Source organism: Phyllostomus hastatus, unplaced genomic scaffold, assembly GCF_019186645.2.
Source record: "Phyllostomus hastatus isolate PE091 unplaced genomic scaffold, TTU_PhHast_1.1 phas_contig_80, whole genome shotgun sequence".
Classification (NCBI taxonomy): domain Eukaryota; kingdom Metazoa; phylum Chordata; class Mammalia; order Chiroptera; family Phyllostomidae; genus Phyllostomus; species Phyllostomus hastatus.
Window position 1 is genome coordinate 43564867 of NW_025333960.1, and position 25447 is coordinate 43590313.

The window sequence follows — 25447 nt, forward strand, 5'->3', positions numbered from 1 at the left end:
CTGGACCCCATTACAAATCCTTCTTTTGGGGGCCCCCTGGCTGCCCCCTCCTACAACTGGGACCATTTTAATTTTTAATTTTGAAAATTAAACCCTAGATTTGGGCAGACAGTGGACATGAAATTCCCAGAGGGTGCTCCTATCCCCTTGTCCCACCCCATTAGTTTTGTCTTTTATTTGGTAGTGGGATTATGTCGTCCGCATAGGTCACCGCTTCACTGAGAGAATCGTCCTGCGAGGTTCTGGGTCAGTCTCATCCCCGTTACCATCCTTGAGCCCAGGGTGCTGTCTTCCATCTGCAGACTCAGATTTCTTTGTTTTGCCTTCTTATTACAGTCCTCTCTTTTGCATACCATCCCCACATGTAAGTAAATTGTTCAGCTGTGCAGAATGCACTTTCATCCTGTTACGGTGTCACCAATGCTGCTTTTTCCTGTAATCTCCACATATAACCTTGTCCTCCTGTGAAGCTGATTCATGTTAACGACGATGTCTCACTTTTGGTTTACAAAGAGAGTCCTGTTTTTGATGTATAGAGGTGAGGCTCTCATAATCTGGTGTAATACTTTGGGTATCCTTCCTATCTTTCCTCAATTGCACTTATTACATATCAGATATATCAAACATTAAGATATTACTACTAGCCCTGGCTGGCGTAGCTCAGTGGATTGAGTGCGGGCTGTGAACCAAAGCATCGCAGATTCGATTCCCAGTCAGGGCACATGCCTGGGTTGCAGGCCATGGCCCCCAGTAACCGGACATTGATGTTTCTCTCTCTCTCTCTCTCCCTCCCTTCCCTCTCTAAAAATAAATAAATTTAAAAAGAATCTTTAAAAAAAAAGATATTACTAATAAAGTATTTTTAAAATATGTTAAAATCCTTTGAGAAAACTAAACTTTCAAATGCTCTTTTGGCCAGGAAAATGGAACTTCTATAGATATTTTAAGCATAAAAAATTTAATTTAGTGAATTAAATGCTTACAAAGTCACGGCAGCGCTGAAGGTTCTGGGCTTGGACTCCAGAAGCCAGTCTGGGAACCAGACGGAAGCAGTCCACATAAGCTGTCTCTTTTGAACCCATCAGTGGAACTACGAACTCAAGAAGCTGGAATCAATAAGCCGTTAGAAGCCTGGAAAACAGTTACCCACAACTGCCACTGGTTATCAGGAACCAGGGCTCCTCGGGAAGCTGCTGCTCCTCTGTCTTTGATGCACCCATCTCTGACAGACCGTGGTACACAAGATCTGCCAGGCAGACACTGGAACTCAGAAAAAAAAGCTTCACCACTTCTTGTCTTTCGTAGACAGAAAAATGAACAACAAAAAAAGAAAAGTGCTCTCTGCCTTCAGCTCTCACAAGACTTCAGCCAGTGGGTGTAACCTAATTTGCAACCAGAAGACTAGGTGCAGTCAACCCCTGGGATGCGTGTTTTTCTCAGTGTTCCATCCTCTCTAATTAGAAGCAAGGTGGAATGGAGGTAGGCAGGCCAATACACGGAATCCGTCTACTTGGTGTGTGTGTATCTGTTTGCATATACACAGGTGCATAAAATATGTATTAAATTTTTTAAAAAAGTGAGTACTATAGTATATTTGTGTCAGTGGCAATTTCTTTTTGTCCCACACTACAAACTTGGACTGTAATAAAATTCAGCCTGTAGTTGACTTATGTAAACAAATGTGGATACAGACATGCTGATAGAAAAATTAAAGATATTAATAGTAGAACATTCCATCTTTAGATTTAGCCAAACTATCATGTTCTAGTTCATTGTAAACTTTTTTGATGTAACAGCCTAACAGTAAAAAGAATTGGGATGTATATACTCCTACTATCTGAATATTTATGGATATACCAAAGTTTAGCTTTAGCCTTGGTATTCAGCCAAATTCAGTTATTTGCCCATGAAGTAACTGTATAATCAACTAGTTTAGGGTCATTTATAGCATTACTAAAATTGTGTATGAAATTATCATGTGATTATGCAGGTTACCATCATATCTAATAGTGTTAATGAATCCACTCAAAAATAAGGCATTAATTTAGATTTATTATTAGCATTTGTGTATTCACTTTCAAATAGAGGTAAGCATTTCAGATTCTACCAAATAAAATATCATGAGCTTTCTCTAATAATTCCATCAAAGTATAAATTTAAATGATTATTTCAAAGTAAAATTCATTAATCAATGATTATGAATGCTATTGTATGTAGAAAACAATTATTGACTATTAAGTAGGGGAGGAAATTGATGGTTGATCTGAATATTGAGAGTAAATGCTTGATAACTTTATGATGATCATATAGTCTTTTTGAGTCCAAGACATGTTGTTTTGTGGCATTATTTCAGTAATAGATAACTGCTACAAAAGTTGGTACCTGAAAGTGGAGAACTATACAACAAAAACCTAAAATGTATAGTGCTAGCTTTGGAGCAGTAGGGAGTTTAGAAAATTGTTAGCAGACGATGGAATCATGGCAAAGAAACTGTTTTATTAAGAAGCTGTTATGAAACCTTTGATAAAACAGTTGCCTGTACGTCCTTGAAAACAGAAAATAAACCTAATGAACTTTGGTTTTGGGCAAGGATATGGCCAGGTAAAATGTAGAAAGTGCCACCTGGTGGATTTTAGCTGCATAGGCTGAAGTGCTACAGAAAGAGTTGAGCTTTAAAACAAAAACAAAAACCAAACAAAAACTCTGGTTAGGCTGCAAGCAGAAGCTAAAGGTATTCTAGAGAGCCAGAGCTGCTAACCTGGAGAATAAAACTGCCGTCTTATTGCTAGTGACCCAGAGAGCAAAGTCTCAAAGTAAGACGGGAGCACACACCCTACATCGAGATTGTGACTATCAGACAGTGTGATAAAGCTTCTGCGGGAGCTAAAGTGATGTTGAGTAGATCTTTTCAAGTAGTCAAAAGCCCCCAAGGTTGTGCTTCCTAAGGAGCCTGATCCAAAAGTGGCAGTGAGAAAATCTAGAAAAGCATACGTTGATACCACTTCTTAATGGACCATAACCAGATAACAGAGAGCTCCAAGTTTGAACGAGAGAGGTACTAGCAAAGACACCAACTGCCAGGCTAAAGATGGAGGAACCTATAAAAATGTCTCTTAGCCCTGGGGCTGTTCTGGGGTAGACAGCAGCCTGAGGAAGTTAATCAGCTGCAAACAAGGATCGTTTCTCCAGAAAGAACAGAAAAGGGGGAAGGAAAGGGAGGCCATCTCAGCTAGTGTCACGAAAAGCTGTGCAGAACAATGAGTCAGGGAATGAGTCCCAGAGACCAGGTCTAACTGGGGGCCAGGATATAGTTGTACACAATTTTTTAGGGGTATGGAGACCACTGCTCCAACATGTCACAGGAGTATCCTTTTTGTTATACTTGTCTCGGTGCAGAGTTCAGACTATTTTTACGGCGCTTCAAATGCTGGACTGAGAATACCCAGTAGCAGTCTGTGAGGTCTTAAATCTCTATTTGAGTCTGCTAGGGCTGTACGCTCACGAAAGCCTTTCCTACATTTACTGGAGAGTCCCTTCACTATCGATACGTTTTGTAAGTTGACTACATGACTTGTTCACAAATTCTGGCTGTCGAAAATGCTGGGCTGCAAGGAAGGAGAAGGAACAAAAGAACCCCTTTTTTGTCAGTGCCTGTCTCTGAGACAATGAATGAGACCACGACGTCTTTTCTCCAGCAGGACAGTGGGCAGAGTTACCACCCTCCATGGAATGTCCAGATCTCAGCTTTCGTCTCACGTATTTCTTCCCAGTGGAAAAGGAAAGTTGACAAGACACAGGAAGGGGACTCTGCCTGCGGAGCGCCTTTTGGGCTCTGCAGCTTCCCGACCAGAGTCCCTGCCAGCAGCTGATCTGGGGTAATAATCGTTCTCTGGTTTGGTTTGTTCTCTCCTGCTGTGAAAATAAAGTTGTGGCCATACATTCATAGGTCATCATCTGCACCAATTATCCAGTCCATTAATGCAAAAAAAAAATTGTGACTTTGTTTTAGTTCTCTAATTCACCAGAGAAAACTTAAGGAATACAGATATAAAATGTATTTATTTTGACTTCCTTCATATGTTTATTCTTATACTGAGAAGTTTGTATCTGACCAATATAAAGTGTTTACATGTTAATATACAATCATTTAGCAAACATTAAAACGTAAGGGTTTTGTGAAATGATGTACACTGAATTAATGTACATGCCACGAATCAACCATCTCTGATTTCTGCTTTTCCTTGTCTGAATTTACCTACTGGAAGTCTCTTTCTGCAGGAGTCCATCCCGCGCTGGGTCACTGCCCGACTGGGGCCCCAGTCCGCGCTGGGTCACTGCCACACTTCCCGGGCGTCACGGGCCCCCAGGGAGTGTGTTAAATCCCACCCCGCGTCGGTCGGCTCCGGGCGGGAGGGGCTGCCTGGAAGCCCAGGAGGGCCGGCCGGGCAGGCAGTGGTCTCGGGGTGTGCCCCCGGCCCAGAGGGTGTCTTACCCTGGGAGCCGGGTGCTCCGAAAGCGGGGGGCCGAGCTTCCTTGGGGAGGTGGAGCTGACTCCCGGGGACCGAAACGTCAGACGCAAGCACCCCGAGTGTCCCTACCGAGTCCCCTCACTGGGCTCCGGGAGCCGGCCGCAGCACGCTCAGCCTGTCACCAGCGCGGAGTGGCAGTGACTCCGCGGACGCAGTTCAGAACTCCAGCCAGGAGAGATGAGGAGGGAGAAACTACACTTCCCAGCAGGCAGCGCGACCTCAGGCCCCGCGGCGTCCCCCTGCCCTCGGGCTCCCCGCCCCGGTCCGGCCCGCGCGTCCCTAGCGGTCCCCAGCCGGCGCCCGAGCACTGCGCACGCGCACGGCGAGCCGGTGCAAAGTCGGGTCAGTTTGAAAGCCTGCGCGGGCGTCGCGCTCCGCTGTGACGGCGGAGGATGCTGCGATCGAGCGGTTCTGGAGCGGCTCTGTTCGCATCGGGGACGCTTTGTCGCGTCTGCGCTCCGGGTACAGGTCTGGGCTTTGGGCTGCGAGTGTGGAAGTGTGCTCTTTTATTTCTTTGTGGATCTTCCTCTGCGAGTTCCACCCGAAAAGGGGGTGCGTTTTCGAGGGGCGTCCCATCCTTTGACAGCCCGAGGGATGGGCTAAAGGATGGTGGCGGGGAACGAAGGGGAAGACGTCTCCTGCGGGAGGGAGGGTGTCCTTGCGGGAAGGGGCAACTTTAGGGGGAGGGTCCCCGGGCGGGGGAGGGTCGCGGAACTGGGCGGAGGGGACTGGAGGCGTCGACTGAAGCCGGGGTGGGGGTTGGGGGCGTAGGCGTTTGGGACCGTCCCTTCGAGGAGCTCAGCCCGCACCCCTGGCGCTAACTGTCGGCAGGCCCCGATGTTCCGGAGGAGCCTGTGCCTGTGATCGCTGGGGTCCCGAAGGGAGGGCGTTTCCTAGATTTGGGGCTGGTTTGAACTCAACGCCCGGAGGGGACAAGATGCTTTGGTGTGGGAGCGCCAACGGTCCTGGCTTTCTGGGTTTATTCTTTTTGCTGTAGGCTGTAAACACATGTTCGGTTTCATCACATAAATCACAGAGCTGCCGTCTGTCTTTTTTCTTTATTATATTTTTTCTGTTACCATTTAGATCTCTGTACCCCCCTCCCCCAAGAGCTGTTATTTCTAAGGTCTGTTCATTTCTTCTGAGCTATTCCCATTGGTTGTTTAACACGGAATATTGTTTTTGAATCAAAGGTAGTTGAAATTTCTTGCCATTCGTTTCACGTTTTGTTCGGAATGATGGATTTCCTTGTGCAGCTATGGACGAGTGTGTATGGAAGAAATGGTAAGACATTTGGGATTTGTTTCCAAAGCCTGCGGGAGAAGTGGGTGGACATTGTAAAACGTTTGGATATGTTGGTAATTGAAGAAGGGTGATAGCTGCATAGGGGTTTATTTTATTTTAGTTTTGTACTTGTGTGTACTTTTGGAGACTCTACACAGTAAAACTTAAATTGTGGATTTTTTGTTTTTATTCTTGTTTTGCCTCCTGTGAATTAAGATAAAGGTTATTACTCACTGAGAACTATGACCCATCAGCTTTGCCTTGTAGGGTTTTGTTGTGTTTTTGAGGGTTTGTAAAATTAAAACCAGTAACCTACATGTACTGTGTTGGAATAAGGGAGAAAATGTTTGGTCAAACTTAATATCCCAGCAGTATTTGTTTCAGAAAATTTAAACATCATTGGTGAGTAGAATAAAGAGAGCAAAGCTGACTTAATCTAGCCATTCTTTTTTAAAAATATATATATATTAATGAATTTATTGGGGGTAACATTGGTTAATAACATGTACGTTTCAGGTGTACAGTTCTGTAATTATATTGTTTTCTGTGCTCCCCAGCTAAAGTGTAGTCTCCTTCTGTCATGTATTTGACCTCCTTTACCTTTTACTACCCCCTCACCCCTTCCCCCTGTGGAATCCACCGTACAATTGTCTTCGTCTATGAGTTTGTTTTGTTGGTTGCTTTCGGTTAATAGCCCACGTGTGAGTGAAATCATGTAGTTCTTTTTCCTTTTCTGACTTATTTCACTTAGCATGATACTCTAGAGATTCAGCCATGTTGTCACAAATGGCAGTATTTTATCCTTTCTTATGGCTTAGTAGTATTCCATTGCACGTATGTACCACATCTTCTTTATCCAGTCATCCACTGAAGGAGGTCACTTAGGCTGTTTCCATGTCTTGGCCACCATGACTGATAGTCTAGCCATTCTTTCCTGGTATACCAATATCACAGCACTCGGGGGAATCAAAGAAGCTGAACATGATCTTATGTTCTGTGGCTGCTTCCACTCACTGCTCTGGGCCCTCTTGCAAAGGCAGTTGCATATTGTTAGGCTGAGAGGCAGGAGGACATTTTATTGTCTTTTTTTTCTTGAATGGAAAACTTTCAGTATTATAAAGTCAATTTTGAGAGTTAAGATTGCATTAAAAGTTATTGTAACTTAAATATTCCAAAATACAGCCAAAAGTTAAACATCATAGCATGTTAAGTCCTAGACATTCATCGTATTTTTAGTACAGAAAATCCATTGATTTAATTTTAAAAGAATGTAATATAGCAAAAGAACAGAGTGCCTATTCATTCTGTTTTTAGGTTTTCAAATATAGATCCTATTATTGCTATACTAAGGTAGATAGGCATTCCCTCAGTTTTACTAATGGAAAAACAAGATGAATACGTTGTCAGTTTTCTAATTATTTAAGTCTGTAAAAGAGAGGTGGACTGAATGTATTTAAGAATAAAATATTCTTAAAATGAGTCCCAAAATGAAGGTCAGGAAGTTATTATTAACAATATTGTTTTAGGGAAAGAGCATTTTGCATGTTCATCTTATGATATGACTTGTTTATTTCTTTATATTTTGTTTTAAACTCTTTTTTAGGTGAAGGGGTTGGATAAAGTTACCCATTGACATTTATAACATTCTCCCCTGTTCCTTCTTGTTTCTAATACCTCATTTGATGCCTTTAAAAATGTATTGCGCAAGCCTTGTTTGGGTAGCTAGGCTGATTAGAGAGTCATGCTGATATGCCAGGATCACAGGTTCTGTCCCCAGTCAGGGCACATACAGCAATCAACCAAAGAATGCATAAGTAAGTGGAACAACAATTTGATGTCTCTCTCGCTCTCTCTCTTTCTTTCCCTTCCTCTTTCTAAAATCAATTGAAGAAATAGAATGAAAAAAATTATTGAGTACTATCTGCAGTACATGGTGGTAGGCTTATGAATTGAAAAATCTGTATAGGGGAATGTTAGGTATTATGATGTCATAAACTATATCAACATAAGAAAAGACTGTCTGTACTTCAGTAGTTTTTAGGAATTAAAAAGTGAGCACTCTTTCTTTGAAACTTTCCATGCATATTCTCAGATAATTTTAGTATGTCTAATTCTAGGTACATAGTAGGTACTCCATAAATGTTTTCTAAATAAATGGTAGAGTTCATAGTAATTAAAATAATAGAAATTATAACGTGTATTGCCTAAAAAGGATTTATAGAAAATGGATTTTGTTCTTAAAAGAAAATTATAAAAAGTTTACATATTTAGTAATTTCTTTGCATGTGGCTGTTATTCCTTTTACTTTGAACCTTAATCTTTTGTTTTTGTATTACAGTTATTTCTAAGAGAAATGAACAGAAATAATCCATTTTGAGGAAGGCATGGCAAAATCAAATACAAAACACAGAGTGTGTTCTCGGCAGTCTTCAGTATCTTCTTTGCTAGCAAGCTGCAGCCTGAGTGGTAGTCATTCCTCTAACTCTGATGGCTCTTTTCAGTACAAGGATAAACTGTACAGTTCTGCGTCACAGGCTCTGCAGGCCTATATTGATGACTTTGATCTAAGCCAGATGTGTCCTGGTGTAACCACTGGAAAGATGAACATTTACAAATGCCCTGCTAATGTGCCAGAATTCTCCAGCTATGTTTATAAACCAAACAATGGTACGTTTTTTTCCCCTCTCCTCCTCCTCCTCTCCCTCCTCCTGCTCCTTCTTCTCCTTCTCCTCCTTTCCACTGATTTAAAGCATTTGAGAGATGTGTTATAGTCTTTAAAAACTATGTGCTTCTTTCTTTGTTCTTTTGAGGTAAAAATGACTTTTATAATATTGAGATCTGGATACGTTTCTTAAAAGATTCTGTAATTTTCTGGTTCTCAGAGATTTTCAGCTAAGATCTCCTTGTGACCTTGGAGGGGAAGCTGATGAATCATAGCAGGTGGCTGACTCTAATCCTTAAACCATCTTATTACCGCATAATGGAAAGAGCATTGACTTGGTGGTTCTAGCTTTCCTTTACTGCCTGATGACTTCAAATCTCAGTCTTTCTTATTATACCTGGTCAATTCCAGTTGATGGCATAGTGTTATGGTAGTCTTCCCAATCTGTATTCTATGGGGCAATAATATTCATAATACTTTAAGAGGTTATTTTTTAATTTAATTTATTTATTTTTAGAGAGAGTGGAAGGGAGGGAGAAAGAGAGGGAGAGAAACATCAATGTGTGGTTGCTTCTCATGTGCCCCCTACTGGGGACCTGGCCAGCAACCCAGATGTGTGCCCTGACTGGGAGTCGAACTGGTGAACCTATGGTTTGCAAGCTGGCATTCAATCTGCTAAGCCACACCAGCCAGGGCATGTTAAGGGTTTCTACTTGGTAAGGCTTTTATGAATACAGATTTAGAAAATGCATCTGTTGATAACCCAATTACTGAGCACTTACAGAATAGCCATATGGAAAAAGTTTCCATTCAACTCTTAGAAGGATGTTGGCACTATTCCAGAAGAAGAGTTAGAACAGTTACTTACTGTGTGTTAATGCAGAGTTAGTAGGCAAGAAAGCAGTTTTTTTTCCACCTAAACACATTTTTTCCCTGTGTTGCAGCTAGTTTTGAGTGACCAGGATAATATGAGTGCATTAGTGCATTGGGTAGGTCTAGATGAAAAAAGTTGAAGAAACAGTAAGTTAAAGAACATGGAAAAATTCAGGAGGTTGGAGAGAAAAGGGTAGAAATTAGTTAAAACGGATGGAGATGTGAGATAAAAAAGCACATCCTGTTTTATCAACCTGTATCTTTTACACTTTAATGCAGATAAAAGGACAGTGGCAAAAATGGTTCTTAAATTCTTAATTCTCATTTACTTTAGAATATTTTGAAGTATTTCTATATTTGATACTGGAAAAATAAACAGAACTATGCTTTGTTTTTTAGCTTTTGAAAATTTTGATCACAGAAAAGGCTCCTTATCTTCCAGAAGACGGACTACTAATGACATAGACTCCATTAGCTTAACGACTGATGATCTATTAAAACTTCCAGCGGATGGATCATTTCCTTTTACTTGTGTTGGACCAGGTCACCGAAGTAGCAAGAAAACCAAGAGAGGCGTTGGAAGACTGGGTTCGTCGGACACTGAAAAGAATCAACATTTTCAAGAACCCCCCACTGCCATGAGCGAGGATAACTTAGCAAACAGAAATGTAAATGGAAAGCAGTCTCGTAGGCTAAAAAACTTAAAACTTGTAAATAATACTAATAAATGTATTTCTGGACCATCTTTATCTTCTTCCAAGAAATCTCTCAAGGACAGTTCAGAACACAATCTTGAAAAGAATTACCCCAGGTGGCTCACTGGCCAGAAATCGGACCTTAATGTTTCAGGGATAACTAGTATACCTGATTTCAAATACCCAGTCTGGCTCCACAATCAAGACTTGCTACCTGACACACAGAGCCAGAGGATTCATAAAATATTTAAAGAAGAGCAGTGTTCCCCAAGGCATAGTTATCAGGCACAAAGAACTTCTCGACTTACGAGTAAATTAGATTGCTTCGAATATTCTTTTGAACCCTCAAACATTTCAGATTTCTTGAGTGGTGATAAAGGATTAGGTAATGAATATAAATGTGATTCTGAACCTAGCCAATGTCAATGTGAAAATCCACTTCTTCCAGGACAATCTGAAAAGCCATTCAGTGGTAATTGTTTTTTTGTTTATTTCTAAGAACCAAAGAAAATGCTGTAATTTGACCTAATATCTAGGAACTTTTATGTTTCAGTCTTGCTGTAATGATCACGTGATAAAAGATCTCTTGAATTCCTAGGTTTTCGTTTATGTAGCATTTTGTAAATAGAAAATGTCTTTTCTCCCTTTTACTTGTTTCAATTGTCACATTTTGACGTAATTTGCTGTCATAGATGTGTATATATTCCAAGTTATCTGAATTCCTGTTGCTTTTGTGAGAGTTTTGGTGTGCTTTGCTTTTTTAAATAATTAATATAGTCTTTTAAACAGGTGACAAAATTGAATTGCTCATCCTGAAAGCCAAGAGGAATCTCGAGCATTGTACTGAAGACCTACCGAAGCCTATGAAACAGGACGACAGTCCGTGTTCACTAGATAAACTTGAAGCAGAAAGGTCGTGGGAAAATATTCCTGTTACTTTGTAAGTACGTTATAACGGAAAAGTTATATGAGGTCAGTAGTTTTCCAAATGAAAAACGTGTGAACATCTAATTTATTTTTAAATAACTTAATGACAGTTAGCAATGGTAATTCTGTAGAACTCAGCATTCAGAGTTGCTTTGCTTTATATTGTAGTTTTTCATTTGTTACCACAAGATGGTGTAATGTTTCATAACTCAGATACATTATATAACTTTTGCCTTTGTTACATGTTCCTTTTGTTGCACTATAAAACATTCATATATGTTTAATATGAGGAATTAGAACCAAAAGCAACTATTTTGCAGAAGGAGGAGGGCTGTGAAATTCTTATTACTTTCATTTTACTTTGAAGTTCTTTCTCCCTTTCTATTGTTCCCATGTATTAGTTATCCATTTCCTTTCATTTACATTTTACTTTCTCTTTCAGTCATTATCTTCCTTAAATGATTGTCCATTTTATATATTGTCTATTCTGTAAATCTTTGTCGTTTCTGAGATTGTTTTCATTTGTGTGTTTAACCTTTCAGTGGCTTTTCAGAATAAAAAGTGTTCACCCAGGTACTTGCATGGAATAAGGATGGGGAGTTTAGATAGGGAAGCTTTTTCTTAGTGTCTCAGTGATACTATTGTATCTAGACTTATCAGATATGCATTCTTGGTAACCCTGCGTCCTGCCTTAGGTTCTGATAATTATTATATTCCGTTGTCCGTACTTTTATTTTGTCATAGATGGTGTTTAGTAACTGCTGGATCTTTTTTTAATTACTTTTTTGTTGAATTTTTTTTTAATGTGGACACTGATTATTACCCTGGTTTGGAATCCCAGCTCTGTCACTTCCTCACCGAGACCTTGTACAAGTTACATCTCTGCTGTACAACTCGACTTTGTACAAGGTCTTATACAAGTTATTTTGCTTTGGCATTTGTGTGAGGATTCAATTGGTTAGAAAATAAATAAAAGTAGTTAGGACATTATAATCATCTCATAAATTGTAATTGTGGTGATTATTCAGAATATTTTTTTCTTAGTTAGATTTCTCAATTGTCGATTCAACAATTTCTTTCTAAAAATGGGTTAATAATGATCTCATTTAATTTTTATCTTTCTTATTTTTTAATTGCATATTATCAGTAGCTTTCTGTATTTGTAAAGTACCATAGCCACAATGCTTTGCTTTCAGTTGGAACCAAAGTGGGTGAGCAGATAATATCAGATATTTAAGAGTAAAATTTTTTTTAATGTATTTCATAAGTAGATACTAGAACCTGTGACTAGTATAATTATTACCATCAGGGGTTTGGCCCAGTACATTGCATACAGTGGTTGATATTTAGACGATTGAATTCATATAGTGATGGGCATGTTTGTATATAAAGTTAATGATGGATTGTGAGAAGGAGTGACAGACTTGGCTCAATATGACTTTGACAAATTGTTATCAATCTATCTTAAAAAAAATTGACGTGGATGTACTCAAAGTAATATGCTAAAAGATTGACTACAGCTACAACCAGAAATTTGCTTTTTTGTTTAAGTTTTTATATGGGCAAATTTCAAATGCAAAAGTGGAAGAATAGTGTAATGAACCCTTATATACCTAGCACCCATCTTCAGTAATCAGATAAACGCTTTTGATAATGGTGGGTGGATGTACAAACTCTTTTGCTCAAGAATGGGAGAAGAGACTACTTGAGAGCAGTAAAAAGCTCCGAGTGAATTACAAATCAAATGAGTTAATCATAAAATGCTGTGAATTAAGAAAAATTAGCATTGTAACATTTACATGTTATAAAAAGACTTAGATATCTGAGTACTTGAGTTAGAAGCACATCTCATAATGATATTTAAATAAAAGAATGAGTTTATTCTCTAACTAACAATTTGGTTTTGGGAAATTTCTTATTTTTGATGGGGATGCCCTTTATTCTACTACCTCTTACATCAAGAAATAAATTAATATTTATTAAGCATTTATTAAATGTAACAGGTACATAGAGTTAATTTGCAGAAGATTTATTTGAGATAAATGCGAGTATGAATGTAGAAATCGAAATTCAGATAAATAAATTATGTAAAGTCATATAGTGAGTGGGATGGAATTTGAACTCAGGAATTATAATTTCAAAATTGATTCTTTTCCTTCTCTAATCTGTCTTCTTTGTTCATACCAGTTCTGGAGGGGGACGTCTGTCTTACTGCTTTGACGTGGCAGAGCATGTAATTGCCATCCCAGTAGAAAATCATGTGTTTGTGGGAGTTTTGTGTATTATCATCGGGTAACTAATGGTGTTTAATTGGAAAAATGTACTGCTTATTTAAACAAGTGAGCTATAAGCATAGCCTATAGTTGGAGGCTTACTTGTTTATTTGAAAACTGACATTTTCATCTTCTCTTAGAGTTTTAAGGGAGAAGCAAGGAGATAGGGAGGGCTGGATTCTATTATCAGTTAAGGGAGAAGATGAGAGAATTACCGAGCAAAATCAACATCAATCATACTTATAATGATTATTTCTTGGTGACCATTTATATTGAAATGATAACCATTTAGCAATTATATACTGTCTAATTTTTATAAATCGGGAGCTCAATTGCTGTCTTGTATCTTAAATTCCGTTTAGCAAATCTCCCGTTCCTGTTGACTCTGAGGAGGGCCCTCAGCAGGCTTCCAGGGCGAAGTGCGATAAGCGGCTCCTTGAAGACTTTTTGAATGATGATGATCAGGTGAGTGAAGGTACATCTCTTTAACTTATTAAAGGATTACTAGTATGTAGATATTAACTTCTAAGTTACTTAGATATTATAAAACAAAAAAATGACCCATGTCCCTTCTTCCCGAACACACATCCAGTGAAAGTTTCAACCATCCGTGGAAGGTGTCCAACCTTTTGGTGCCTCTGGGCCACACTGGAAGAAGATTTGTCTTGGGCCACACATTAAATACACAAACACTAACGACAACTGATGAGCAAAGAAAAGATTTTAGGTAAATTGATGACTTTGTGTTGGGCCGCATTCATAGCCCTCCTGGGCGGCGTGCGGCCTGTGGGTTGGGCACCCCTGCACGAAACCATTACTCCTGGAATTATTGATAATTTATTTGAGTATTCTGCAGTAAAGGGACCTGAGATTGAACTCTTACAGAGAGCCTAAGTTGTCATGACAATTTTATTTTCTGGAAAACATATAAAACAGACCATTATAGTTTCCCATAGGACAGCTGCTTATTGAGATTTGTGTTTCTAAAATAAAATTATAAATCTATATAATTTTTAAAATAGGAAAACTATTATTTTACTAAATCAGTATATATGCATCTTGTAGTTAACCCCAAAATAAAATATAAATGTGTATATTTGCATATAAGTAATGATGCACAGTTTGATTTAGAACCACAAGACATGGTGTTAAATATTCAAATAATATTTTTGGGTTCTTAACATTCTAGATTTGAGAGGTTGAATACTAGCTGAAAAATTTAATAAAATGTCTCTTTTCCTCCAGTGAAATTTACTACAGACCTTAGCGCTCTATATAAGATAGTAGTACAGCAGGTGCAGGGTAAGTGAAGTTTAGTTATCAAATATTTGACAAATATTTGAGTACCAAGCACTTTTTTGGGAACTGTACTCCTAGTAGTGAAAAAGAGGAAACCCTTGCCGCTTAAATTTTTTACGCTAGTTGAAGAGACAAACTAAACAAAAATTTAATATGTAATCTATAAGGGAGTACTATTAGTGTTATGAAGAAACATTAATTGGGAAAGAGAAATGAGCCTGCAGTTTTAAATAGAGTAGCCAGGAATGGCCTCTCTCATGAACGAAAACCTACTAGGGGTGAATAACCCAGACGCCCGTGGGGAAAGACTCTACATGCAGAGGTCACCGTGCACGCTGAGACCCCAGGCAGAGAGGTGTTTGGCATCAGGAGTGTTGGGGTCCAGTCAGTGTAGCTCGGTCAGCAGGAACTCAGGAAAGGGTGCTAAGAGGAAAGGTGGAGAGGTAACGAGGGGTCAGATCTGTAGGGACTTTGGAGCTATGGAATGCAGATTTTACATTTTATCTGAGTGAGAAGTCACTGGGGAGTTTTGAGTGGAGGAATGAAATTTTCAGGTACACATTTAAAAATATAAAATGGTAGGTGTATGAGCATAGATTTAAGAGCAGTTGGAGAAGGAGCAGAAAGGTTGGCAGTGTTTGCAGTCAGTCACTCAGGATGGGGACTGCAGAGGCCCGAATAGCCGGGGTGCATGGGAGGAGGCTGGAAACAGTTCGACTCGGGGTGTGCTTTGGAGAAGCACCTGGTGGGATGGAGATAGAGAGGATTTAAAACATGAGTCCGAGACGTTTGAGCCAAGCAACGAAAGGATTGGATGGTGCCACTTCTTAGATGAGGAGCACTGGCAGAGGAACAGATTTGCACAAGTATTTTTAAGTTTGAGATGGATGTGTGTTGAATACTGAGCAACTGGTTCCTTGTCTGCTGACCATACGCATACAACCTCACTACCAGGGTGGTTTTATTTGTTTGTTTTTAATAATTTCATATGTGCATGAAGTTGCAAAAATAATACACATGGCTCCTGTCATCCTTCTCCCAGCTTCCCTACTGTTTACATCTCAACAAAGCACAATGACCACAAACAGGGAATTAACGTGGGCACAACACTGCTCCCGCAGCTGCGGACCTTCTGATTTCACCCGTTTCTCTGTGGAAAAGAAAAACTTTTCTTCTTAGGAACCTCATATGTGTTAGTCTGCTCAGGCAGCTGAGACAAAGCACTGGAGGCTGGTGGCCCAACGGATTTTTATTCTCACAGTTCTGGCGGCTGCTGGGGACCCAGGGTCAGGCTGCTGGCAGATTCTGTGCTGGTGAACAAGCTCCCTTCCTGGCTTGCAGGTGGCTGCCTTCCACAGCGTCCTTACAGCGGCCTTGCCTCCCGCTCTCAGGTGTCTCTTCCGGTAACGACACTGATCCTATGGTGTCAAAGCTCCCACTCTTATGACCTCATTGAACCTTAATTACCTCCCAGAGCCCTGCTCCAAATACAGCTGAATTCAAGGTTAGGGCTGTCACATGAATTCTGGGACACCATTCAGTCCATAGCATCATGATAATCATATGTTTGTCCTCTGTGACTAGCTTATTTCACATGTTGCATCATGTGTCAAAATTCCCTTCCTTTCTTAGACTGAGGAGTATCCATCGTATGTACCATGTTTTGTCTATCCAGTCATCTGCCGATGAAATCATGGGCTGCCTTCAACTTTTTGTTCTGTGAATAATGCTTCTATGACATGGGCACACAGGTGTCTGTTCGAGTCTCTGCTTTCACTTTGGGTGTGTAACTGGAAGGGGAATTGCAGGTCGTATGATAATTCTGTGCTGGTGTTTGAGGAATTGCCACACCATTTTCCACAGCAGCTGCATCGTTTTACTTTCTCACACCATGTTTCTTTTTTTTCAATTACAGTGCACATTCAGGATTATTCTGTATTTTTAATAGTTTCATACTTACATTCTGTGTTCATATAGCAGTGAAGTGCCTTTAAAACCTTCTTAGCTCTTATGCTTAACTTTGAATCTCTTCACCAGTGAGAGCCCACTTTTAATGTTCTTATGCTAGTCAACAATTTCCTGTAGCCTTGAAGTTGAAACTGTACATATGGTGTACTATGTTGAAAAAATTTTAAATTACAGACATCTTAAGAGGCCAATTTGCCACTTCGTGGATAGTTTTCAGGACACAGCAACTCATGTGAATAATGTACAAGTAATAGGTTGGTAAGAATTTTAAAAAGAAGTTCAAAAATATCCCCTACAGATTCTCTTAAGAGAATCCTGACCACTTACATAGCTAAGTGCTGTTGCCCTCCTTTGGATGCAGGTAAGATCGGTGATAATCGAGTTACGAGTGTTGTTTGGGCAGCAAGGACTATGTGGCCCATGAAGAGGGGAAACACCAGTATTCTGTGTGTCAAAACATATCCAACTGTGTGTAGAGAATACTGTGTTTAAAATTCCAGTCCTTGCTCAGCTGGTAACCAGGCTGCATTTACACACCTGAAAAGAGCAGGTTGGCTTACCTGCTCTCTGGGGGACTTCTAGTTCTAAAAATCTGTGATTTTTTTTTAAGATTTTTATTTATTTATTTATTTTTAGAGAGGGAAGGGAGGGAGATAGAGAGAGAGAGAGAAACTTCAATGTGCGGTTGCTGGGGGTTATGGCCTGCAACCCAGGCATGTACCCTGGCTGGGAATTGCACCTGGGACACTGTGGTTCCCAGCCCGAGCTCAATCCACTAAGCCATGCCAGCCAGGGCAAAATCTGTGATTTTAAACGTACTAAATGAATGCATTGCAAGTGTAAACAAGTACTATTCATTTTAAAAGAGCAAAGACGAGAAAGGAAATGCCCTGCTGTTCGTGATGACTGTCACTAAGTAACTTCATCTGGGAGCTGGGTAAGGCGAGGTGATGAGTTAGGTACAATTTCTAAAACACTTTATTGACATGTATTATTTGGATTTTTGCATTAATTTTGTATTGGGGAAGAATAATACAAAATAGAACTTTTTGCCCCTGAATTTGGATGGTTAGTCGTTCATCTGTTTTACCTTTTAGGGCTGCACCCTTTCTGGAGGGAAACACCATGGCCCTGTGGAAGCCCTGAAACAGATGTTATTTAATCTTCAGGCTGTGCAAGAAAGTTTTAACCAGAATAAAACTATAGAGCCAAAAGGAGAAATTAAGCAAGTAAGCACAAACTTGATGTATGAATTGCGATCCGTGAAGAGATAAGATTTATTTCTAGATCTTTTTTAGTTTGACCTCTAATTTTATGTTAATCATAGCACATAACATATGTTGTAGAGTTGTATTATTACTTTTTTTAGAAAGTGACTAATGAGCAAAATAGAGCCAGAGGCATGGAATCATGGAATAGACTGACCGCTGGGAGAGGGGAGGGGGAGGGGGCACTAATTAAAAGAAGGTGAAGGGATCAGTCAAAGAGCACACAGGAAGGACCCACGGACGTGGACAGAGGTGAGTAAAGGTGACACAGCTGTGGGGCAACTGTAATAGCATCAACAATAAAATATATAGATATACACATATATAAAAACAAAGTGACATTCAAATTGAATACTATTAAATTTCTGTGGTTGTATATTCTGGAATGGATTGTTTTATTTAGTTTATGGTAATAAATTCAACATCTTACATAGATGTGATGGTATTACAGCTATCGTATGGAAGGATTGTAAGAGTTTTTTTTATGCCCTACAAAATTATTCTGTGTAGTCGACATGTATTTGTAGATTGGGGAAATCTAGAAAACCTTTTCACCATGGGACTTCTCTATATATCTTTGTCATCTGCAATTTGCTCCATATGTTTATTGACCTTTGAAGACAGTTCTGTAAAGTTTTATTTTTTTGTCCTCACCTGAGTACACACTTACTGATTTTAGGGAGAGGAGAAGGGAGGGAGGGAGAGAAACATTGATATGAGAGAAGAAACATTGATTGGTTGCCTCTTATACACATCCCAACCTGGACTGAACTTGAAACCCAGGCATGTGCCCTGACTGGGAATCAAACCCGTGACTTTCTGGTTTACAGGACGGTGCTCCAACCCAGTGAGCCACACTGGCTGGGGCTAAAGTTTGTTTTAAAACCATTGAATTTTTATGTGTTTCCTAGGAATTTGGAACTTTGTTTCTGCTTTAGGCTACTGTTCTGTTGGGGTTGAATTTTCTTCATAGTAGTGTAGTGTTTATGAATATATTGTTACTTATAACTTGGGAGAATGTTTATATAATCCCAATCTGATTGTAAATAATAATTCTGCCACTTGCAAGTGCAATATTTGTACCTCCTTAGTTTCAGTTTTCTCTTCTGTAAAATGACGTCATTCAGAAATTAAGACATATTATATCAACTACTTATTATAGTGCTTGGCACCTAATTAGAAACTTAATAAATACCTTATTAATAAAATATTTACCTAATAATAAAAACTTTTAAAAACTTAAATAGTGCCCTGGCCTGTGTGGCTTGGTTGGAGTGCTGTCCCGTAACTGAATGGTTGTGGGTTCAGTTCCTGGTCGGGGCACGTGCCTAGGTTGTGGGTTTGCTCCCTGGTCCACTTGTGTACAACCCCCAGTCTGGGAGCGCACGCTGCTGGGACCAAGCACATATGGGAGGCAACTGAGGAATGTTTCTCTGTCTCTTTTCCTCCCTTCCTCCCTCTAAAAGCAATAAAAAAAAGTCCCCCAGTGAGAATAAAAAAATACTAAAAAGACATAATAAGAAGTAAAAAGTTGTAAAAACAAATAATAGTACTTAAATTATTTACAGATAACAGTACCTTTAAATATTTAAGAAATGTTTTTATTGTCACTGTTTTATTATTGCTCTTGTTACTCAGTAGAGCTTTCTGAAATTCAGTTTTTGTTAAAAATGAGTGGATTAACTCTTGGGAACTAGCACAGCCTGCTCTGTTAGGTTTGTTTCTTACTATTTCTCTTTCCTTTCTAATGATCACAACATTAACATACAAGCGTGTAATCTGTCTTTGTTTTCCCTCCCCTTTTAAACATTACGGAGACATAACCGAGTTCATAGAAGTCATCATTTGAAGCCAGTATTTGATTTTTACTGGGCATACATTTAGAAGCATACTGTAGGACAAGTGAAAGATGACTCCCGGTAGTAGTTGCATTTTTAGAATAAAGAGAAAATAAAAATAACTCTCTACTGAAAATTATTTGCTAGAATTATTTCTTTGGAAATGAAGACAGTTATTATTTCTTGTTCTCTTTAATCACATTAGACAGCATATAAGTTTATAATTATATAATGTTTTCAGTATTTTGTTTCATTTGATGTTTTTAATAATAGGTTTCAGAAGATGATTTCTCTAAATTACAGTTGAAGGAAAGTATGGTTCCTATCACTAGGTCACTTCACAAGTAAGTATTCTGTACTGATTTATGGATATGTGTGGGTATGTTGTAGCCGCCTCTTGGATTGAAGTCAGAGCGTTACAGGATGTAATGAAGTAGTTCTAAGCATATGATGGGCATGGTTAAACTTCTTGGGACATATTGTTTAATACTGAAGTTTTCTCTTACTACTGTGCTATTTCTTATTTAAAATGTTCTTAGAACCCTGTGAGATAACCTTAGACACCTAACATGCAAGGAATGGGAATGGCCTAAATTGATACTCTTTAATTTCTGAACAATAGCAGCAGTGTAAGATTAGTATTGGTGTGGATATCCCGGACGAGAACTTGTTCATGACATGTGTTTTCATATATACCCTCTAGAATAGCTGTAGTCACAACTGTATCATTATTTGACCTATATCCACAGAAACCTCCAGGAGATACAGTGTCCTGGATAAAAAGGTTGAAATGCCTTAAAGGTGTTAATCCCCCTGTTTTCTTAGTTTCATCAAGAATACAAGTCTTGCCTTATTGGCAGAAGGGAAAAGTATTTGTGGGTTTAGTTGTGTGAAAATAAAGTGTCCACAGAAGATGGTGTACTGAGTTCATAAAATGCCAAGATTAAAATTTTTTACTTTGGTAACACCATTTCAAAGGGCTGTACTTGGTGTTGTATCATAACCCTTGAATTTATGTTTTCCCCATTAGTGTGTCTTTTCACCTTTTTAGAAAAAAATCAAGAATAATATTCTTCTAGTTTTCTCCCACTTCTCCCTACACATACCTTTGAATGGCACACTTTTTTAAAGGTTTTTTTAAAGATTTTATTTATTTAGATTTTTAGAGAGGGAAGGGAGAGAGAAAGAGAAACATCAATGTGCGGTTGCTGGGGGCCGTGGCGTGCAACCCAGGCATGTGCCCTGATTGGGAATCGAACCTCCGATGCTTTGGTTCGCAGCCCACGCACAGTCCACTGAGCTACGCCAGCCAGGGCTGAATGCAACACTTTTGATAGCCTCTGCTCTAAGTGGATTGTTCCATTCTCAGCAGGGCAGATGCCAGTTCAGTGAAAGGAACTGCCAGCTGACAAGTGTAGCCGAGCTAGGGACACGGAAGATTGTGTTTCTGCTTAGCTTTCTCATTCCTTCCCATCGCACCACACCCTCCCCTCTCCTCCCCTCTCCTTCTTTCTCACTGATGTTGTTTTTTAAAGGCGTAAAATAAACTACGTAGGATTAGAAAGGAAACTAGTTATATTGAATTATAGTTATAAAAATATTACATTTCTAGTTAATAATATGTGATTATTAATGCATTTAAAAGAAGACTACATTTAAAACACAGATAAGTTAAAATTGATTTTGTAAAAACCTAATTTGAAGACCTTTTGCATAGCTTGAATAAAAGTATTAAATCATGGTATGCTTTTACTTCCTTTTCACGTGTTGATCAGCAGGTAGAGAAAGGGAATTTGGGGAAGCATTGATTTCCGGATTGCCAGTGAGACCTTGCTATCAGTGGGTAAACAGCTAGGCTTAAAGTTATCTAATAGCTGGCCAGTTAAGTCACACCAGAGCTTTTGGACTGTAAACAGGAAGACTCAGATAACATATGTTCTGGCAGTGGTTTCGATACCTGTTGTAATTTTGAAACTATCATATAACTATTATAACTTTGAAGTAGTGAAAAAAGATTTTTAGATTCCTGCAATGACTATAATGTGATATGAAAATATCTCCGTTTTCTGTGGTCACAGGTTTTGGTCTGTTGCGTACACGCATATTGGAAAGATTCTAATTTACAGATAGTATTTAGTGAAAATAAAGATGAGGATTTTTTTTTTGCCAATCCAGTTTCCCAGACCCTTGAAGTCCAAGGGATGTGTGGCTGTTAGGTTTGTGAACAGTGAGTAAGACTCTCTAGCCATTTGCCGTTTTCTTTCACTTGAGTCACAGGTAGTGTAATAACAAGCCTGAAAAGAAAAAGGAAGACAAGTCTCAAGTATATTTACAAGTTGTCTTTTTTCTCATAACTTTGCATCTCTAGGAAGAAAAGAATTCTTTAGATAATGTAGAAATGATAGTGTCTAGTTAATTTTACCTAATCGCTTAGTAACTTTGGGTACGTTATTGTCATTTAGTTAAAGAGGATGAGAATCTCAAAAATTAACTGAAGTTGCTAAAAGGGTAGCAGAATCCAGATTCTTCTCTTAATTATATTTGAGTACGTGTCCAAGACAGAGACATGGGAGAGAAATATAATGCAGTAATTAACACTGCTGGTTTCTTCCACCTCTTTATCTTGGGTAAAGTAGATAATGTATTTATTTAATATACATTTATTGAACCTGTGTTAGAGACTGTAGAATTAGCGTGTCATAGTTACCACCCTTAGCTCACCTTAGTAATTGACCACTAGAGATTACTGCACACATTGCTATATTATTTCTGTTTTTCTTGGTCTCTTATTTATCAGAGACCCGAAATATGGTTGATTAACATGGTTGACATTTTCTGAGTGGCTCTAGGATCTGAAGGATAGAGGAGGAAAAACTGGAACAGTTTTTAGAGCAAGATTGGAAAGTTAAGGGCCTCTCTTTTCCTGGTTTGAAGGATGACTGAATTTTCTCCACTAATACTATAATCTTAGCTCTATTTTTGCGAAAACAAGGTTCTTGGTATAATATTACATTATTCAACATAATTTTCATTTGTTTCCTCCATGCTCAATAAAAATGAGTTTTTCTGACAACTGTAACTGATGCTTTATTTTTTTGAGTTTTAGCTATCTTGAGTGTATGTTAAAAAAATAAATGAATTGTTTCTGAAATGATATACACAGTATACCAAAATAAAATATATTATTTCACAAACCTGTTGTGAAAATTACATGAAAAAAATGTTTTAAGTGTGATAGCAAATGATACCCATTGTTTCTTACTAAACTAACTCAGCTAACTTGCCAAAAAGAAGCCTTGAACACACAAAATACATTTTTTAAAGTAAGTGTTGTTATAGAATTTTAGATGAATTATTTTAACCCTCAATTATTTAGATATCAAAGTTTTATAAGGAAACTCCATCACAGTTCGATACTTAAGTTATTGTATAAATTCACTCCTCATACTAATTTTGATGTTAATAAACAATGTAATCACCATTTCTTGCTGTCTGTGTTCCTATTCAGTCTTTAATATTGGTTGATAATATGTTTTATACTTTTTGATGAAGGGCTTTGCACCATTTATCTCGCCTGAGAGACCTGGTTGATGATACCAGTGGGAAACAGTCACCGAAAACGTGAAGAGGAAATTAAGAGTCTAACCAATAAATAGTCACCACAAAACAAAAACGTATTTTTTCCTATTGCAACTGGCAGAGCTATTGTAAGCCATACACTCTTCAGATTGGTTCAATTATTATATATTTAAAAAACAAACAAACTTGAAAATGTCCATAGCTTTTGCGACCTATCCTCATTTTGTACCCGAATACCAGAATGTGGACCGGGGGGACCCACACGGTGTCCTGTGGTTGGACTTTGGTCTTCAGGCCAGCAAATGTCTGACATCCGAAGGTGGATGGCTCCAGTTCTCGAAGCACATGTGGACTTAACCCTCTTCATCATCCTCGTCATTTTATCGTCTCTTTTCTGGATTATTAAGAAACTTCCTGGTTTCTAGTTAAAATCTCTGAAGCGGAATAGACTTTCTGATACAATTAGCATCCGTTTTTAAGAGGCTTTGAGGAATATCAAAATTGTGGAGGAATATCTTAGAGGAATATCTTACCCATATGGAAGTATGTTATTTTTAAGTTTCGTAAATCAAATATTTAAGATATGTTGTGTTTACAAATAACTTTAATAATGGGGTGGTTCAGTGCTAAAAGGAATATTTTATGTTGTGAAATCCAAGAGAACTTTAATTAATGCTTTGATTTTGATTCTCTGTTAGATCATCTTGGTAATACTTGAGAGTTTACGAACCATTATTGGGGGGGATATTTGAAAATTTAATATTTTGATATTAGATTTTTTAAAAATTTTAATTTTAGGGTCAAAGTAGTAAAAACTGTGAGATCAGTGACCAGATGTTTTATGAAATTTTATGACTAAACTTAAAACAAATATGGGAAATCAGAAAGCAATACTCTATTTCAAAGTTATTTTTAAGAACTGAACTTTCTCTAAAACAATCTGCAGTCTTTAAAGTTTGCCTCTACCTGGAAGTGAGCGGAGCTGCATTCTTTACCAACAAAACTAAGATCAAGTTGTCAAGTGTGACTAGTGAAGCATACTAACAAGCCTGATGAAATGAAAGAATACCCATCTATGTACACAAATACTACAAATTAACACTTTGCCCAAATGGCAGCATCTTGGCTAAGTAGCTTTATTTCAAGTAGGAATTTCTAAGTATATTAGGTTAGAGAATTTGCTTTTGATTTTCTCCAAATTTAACGCACTACATAAAACCTTTGTTTTAGAACTTACATGTCAAAAACGTCGAGTAAACAGTGCCTTTTCTTGGTCAGGGAGTCAGAGCCATCACGCTATGCTGGTCTTTTTGCCCAGTTTGAGTCCCTTGCCTCAGTAGGTTTGTTTTCTTGACTCGGTGGTGTATCTGTCAGCGACACTCTATGTTCTGAGTATGGTCTTCTGCTTCACAGCTAATAGTAGTTTGCTTCCAACCAAACAAGGCGTTACTTTGATGATTAAAAATGTGGCTTAGCTGTTGCAGATTCTAGGCAGGTGACCATCAGGTGGATCTGGGTTGATTTTACCATGCTCCAGGCTTGGTGAAATGCACTATTAGACACATTCTGAGGAAGACAGAGAAGATAAAGATATAATAAACTAATTACAGAGTATATGTTGATCAGGCAGAGTATGTAGTGTACTTAGCACCTACAGAGGGTTTATGGTGCAATGACTTTGAATTGCACTAGTTTGGTTAGTGCTTCCATTTGCAAGAACCTATCTCCAATACTAAGTGAGATAAGCCTATTCTAAAATTTTATAACTAATATTTTAAGAAACTTGATTATATTTACCAAAAGAGTATTTTCTGTTTATTAAATATGGAAGTTTAGTCTTTTACTTAAAAAGAAAATAAACTTATCAAAATGATTAATTCCAACCTTTTAAAAAATACTAGGATCAACTAAAAAGTCGAAACAATAAATGCTCAAGAAAAGAATTAATTTAGTTTATTACATGTTAAATATTTCTGTCTTTTGTTTTGAGATTTCCTAGGGGAAAAGGGGAGACTACAGTATTAAGATGGCCAAGTTAGGAGTTTAAAGCAGATAATGAGAACAACTAGATTTTTAAATTACATTCCAAATATAAAATTATATCAATCTTTTTCTCTCCTTTAGGTGTATTGAAAAATGTTAAATAAGACATTACCTTTTTAAATTGAGTATGAAAAATATTTAACCTACTTCCAAAAGTTATTTGAGATCAAAGGGAAAAAGTGTTATACGTATGTGAAGATTAAAACTCA

General features: G+C 38.3%; 1 protein-coding gene across 1 annotated transcript; it reads left to right on the plus strand.

Annotated features, from left to right (window-relative positions):
• The first annotated feature begins 4895 nt into the window (after positions 1-4895).
• CUNH18orf54 (chromosome unknown C18orf54 homolog) lies at positions 4896-24114 on the plus strand. Its single transcript, XM_045850147.1, has 9 exons — positions 4896-4991; positions 5723-5813; positions 8152-8480; positions 9748-10515; positions 10833-10983; positions 13606-13708; positions 17608-17739; positions 19890-19960; positions 23169-24114. The coding sequence occupies exons 3-9, from the start codon at positions 8198-8200 to the stop codon at positions 23239-23241; spliced, it is 1581 nt and encodes a 526-aa protein (XP_045706103.1). The 5' UTR covers positions 4896-4991; positions 5723-5813; positions 8152-8197; the 3' UTR covers positions 23242-24114.
• Positions 24115-25447: the final 1333 nt, after the last annotated feature.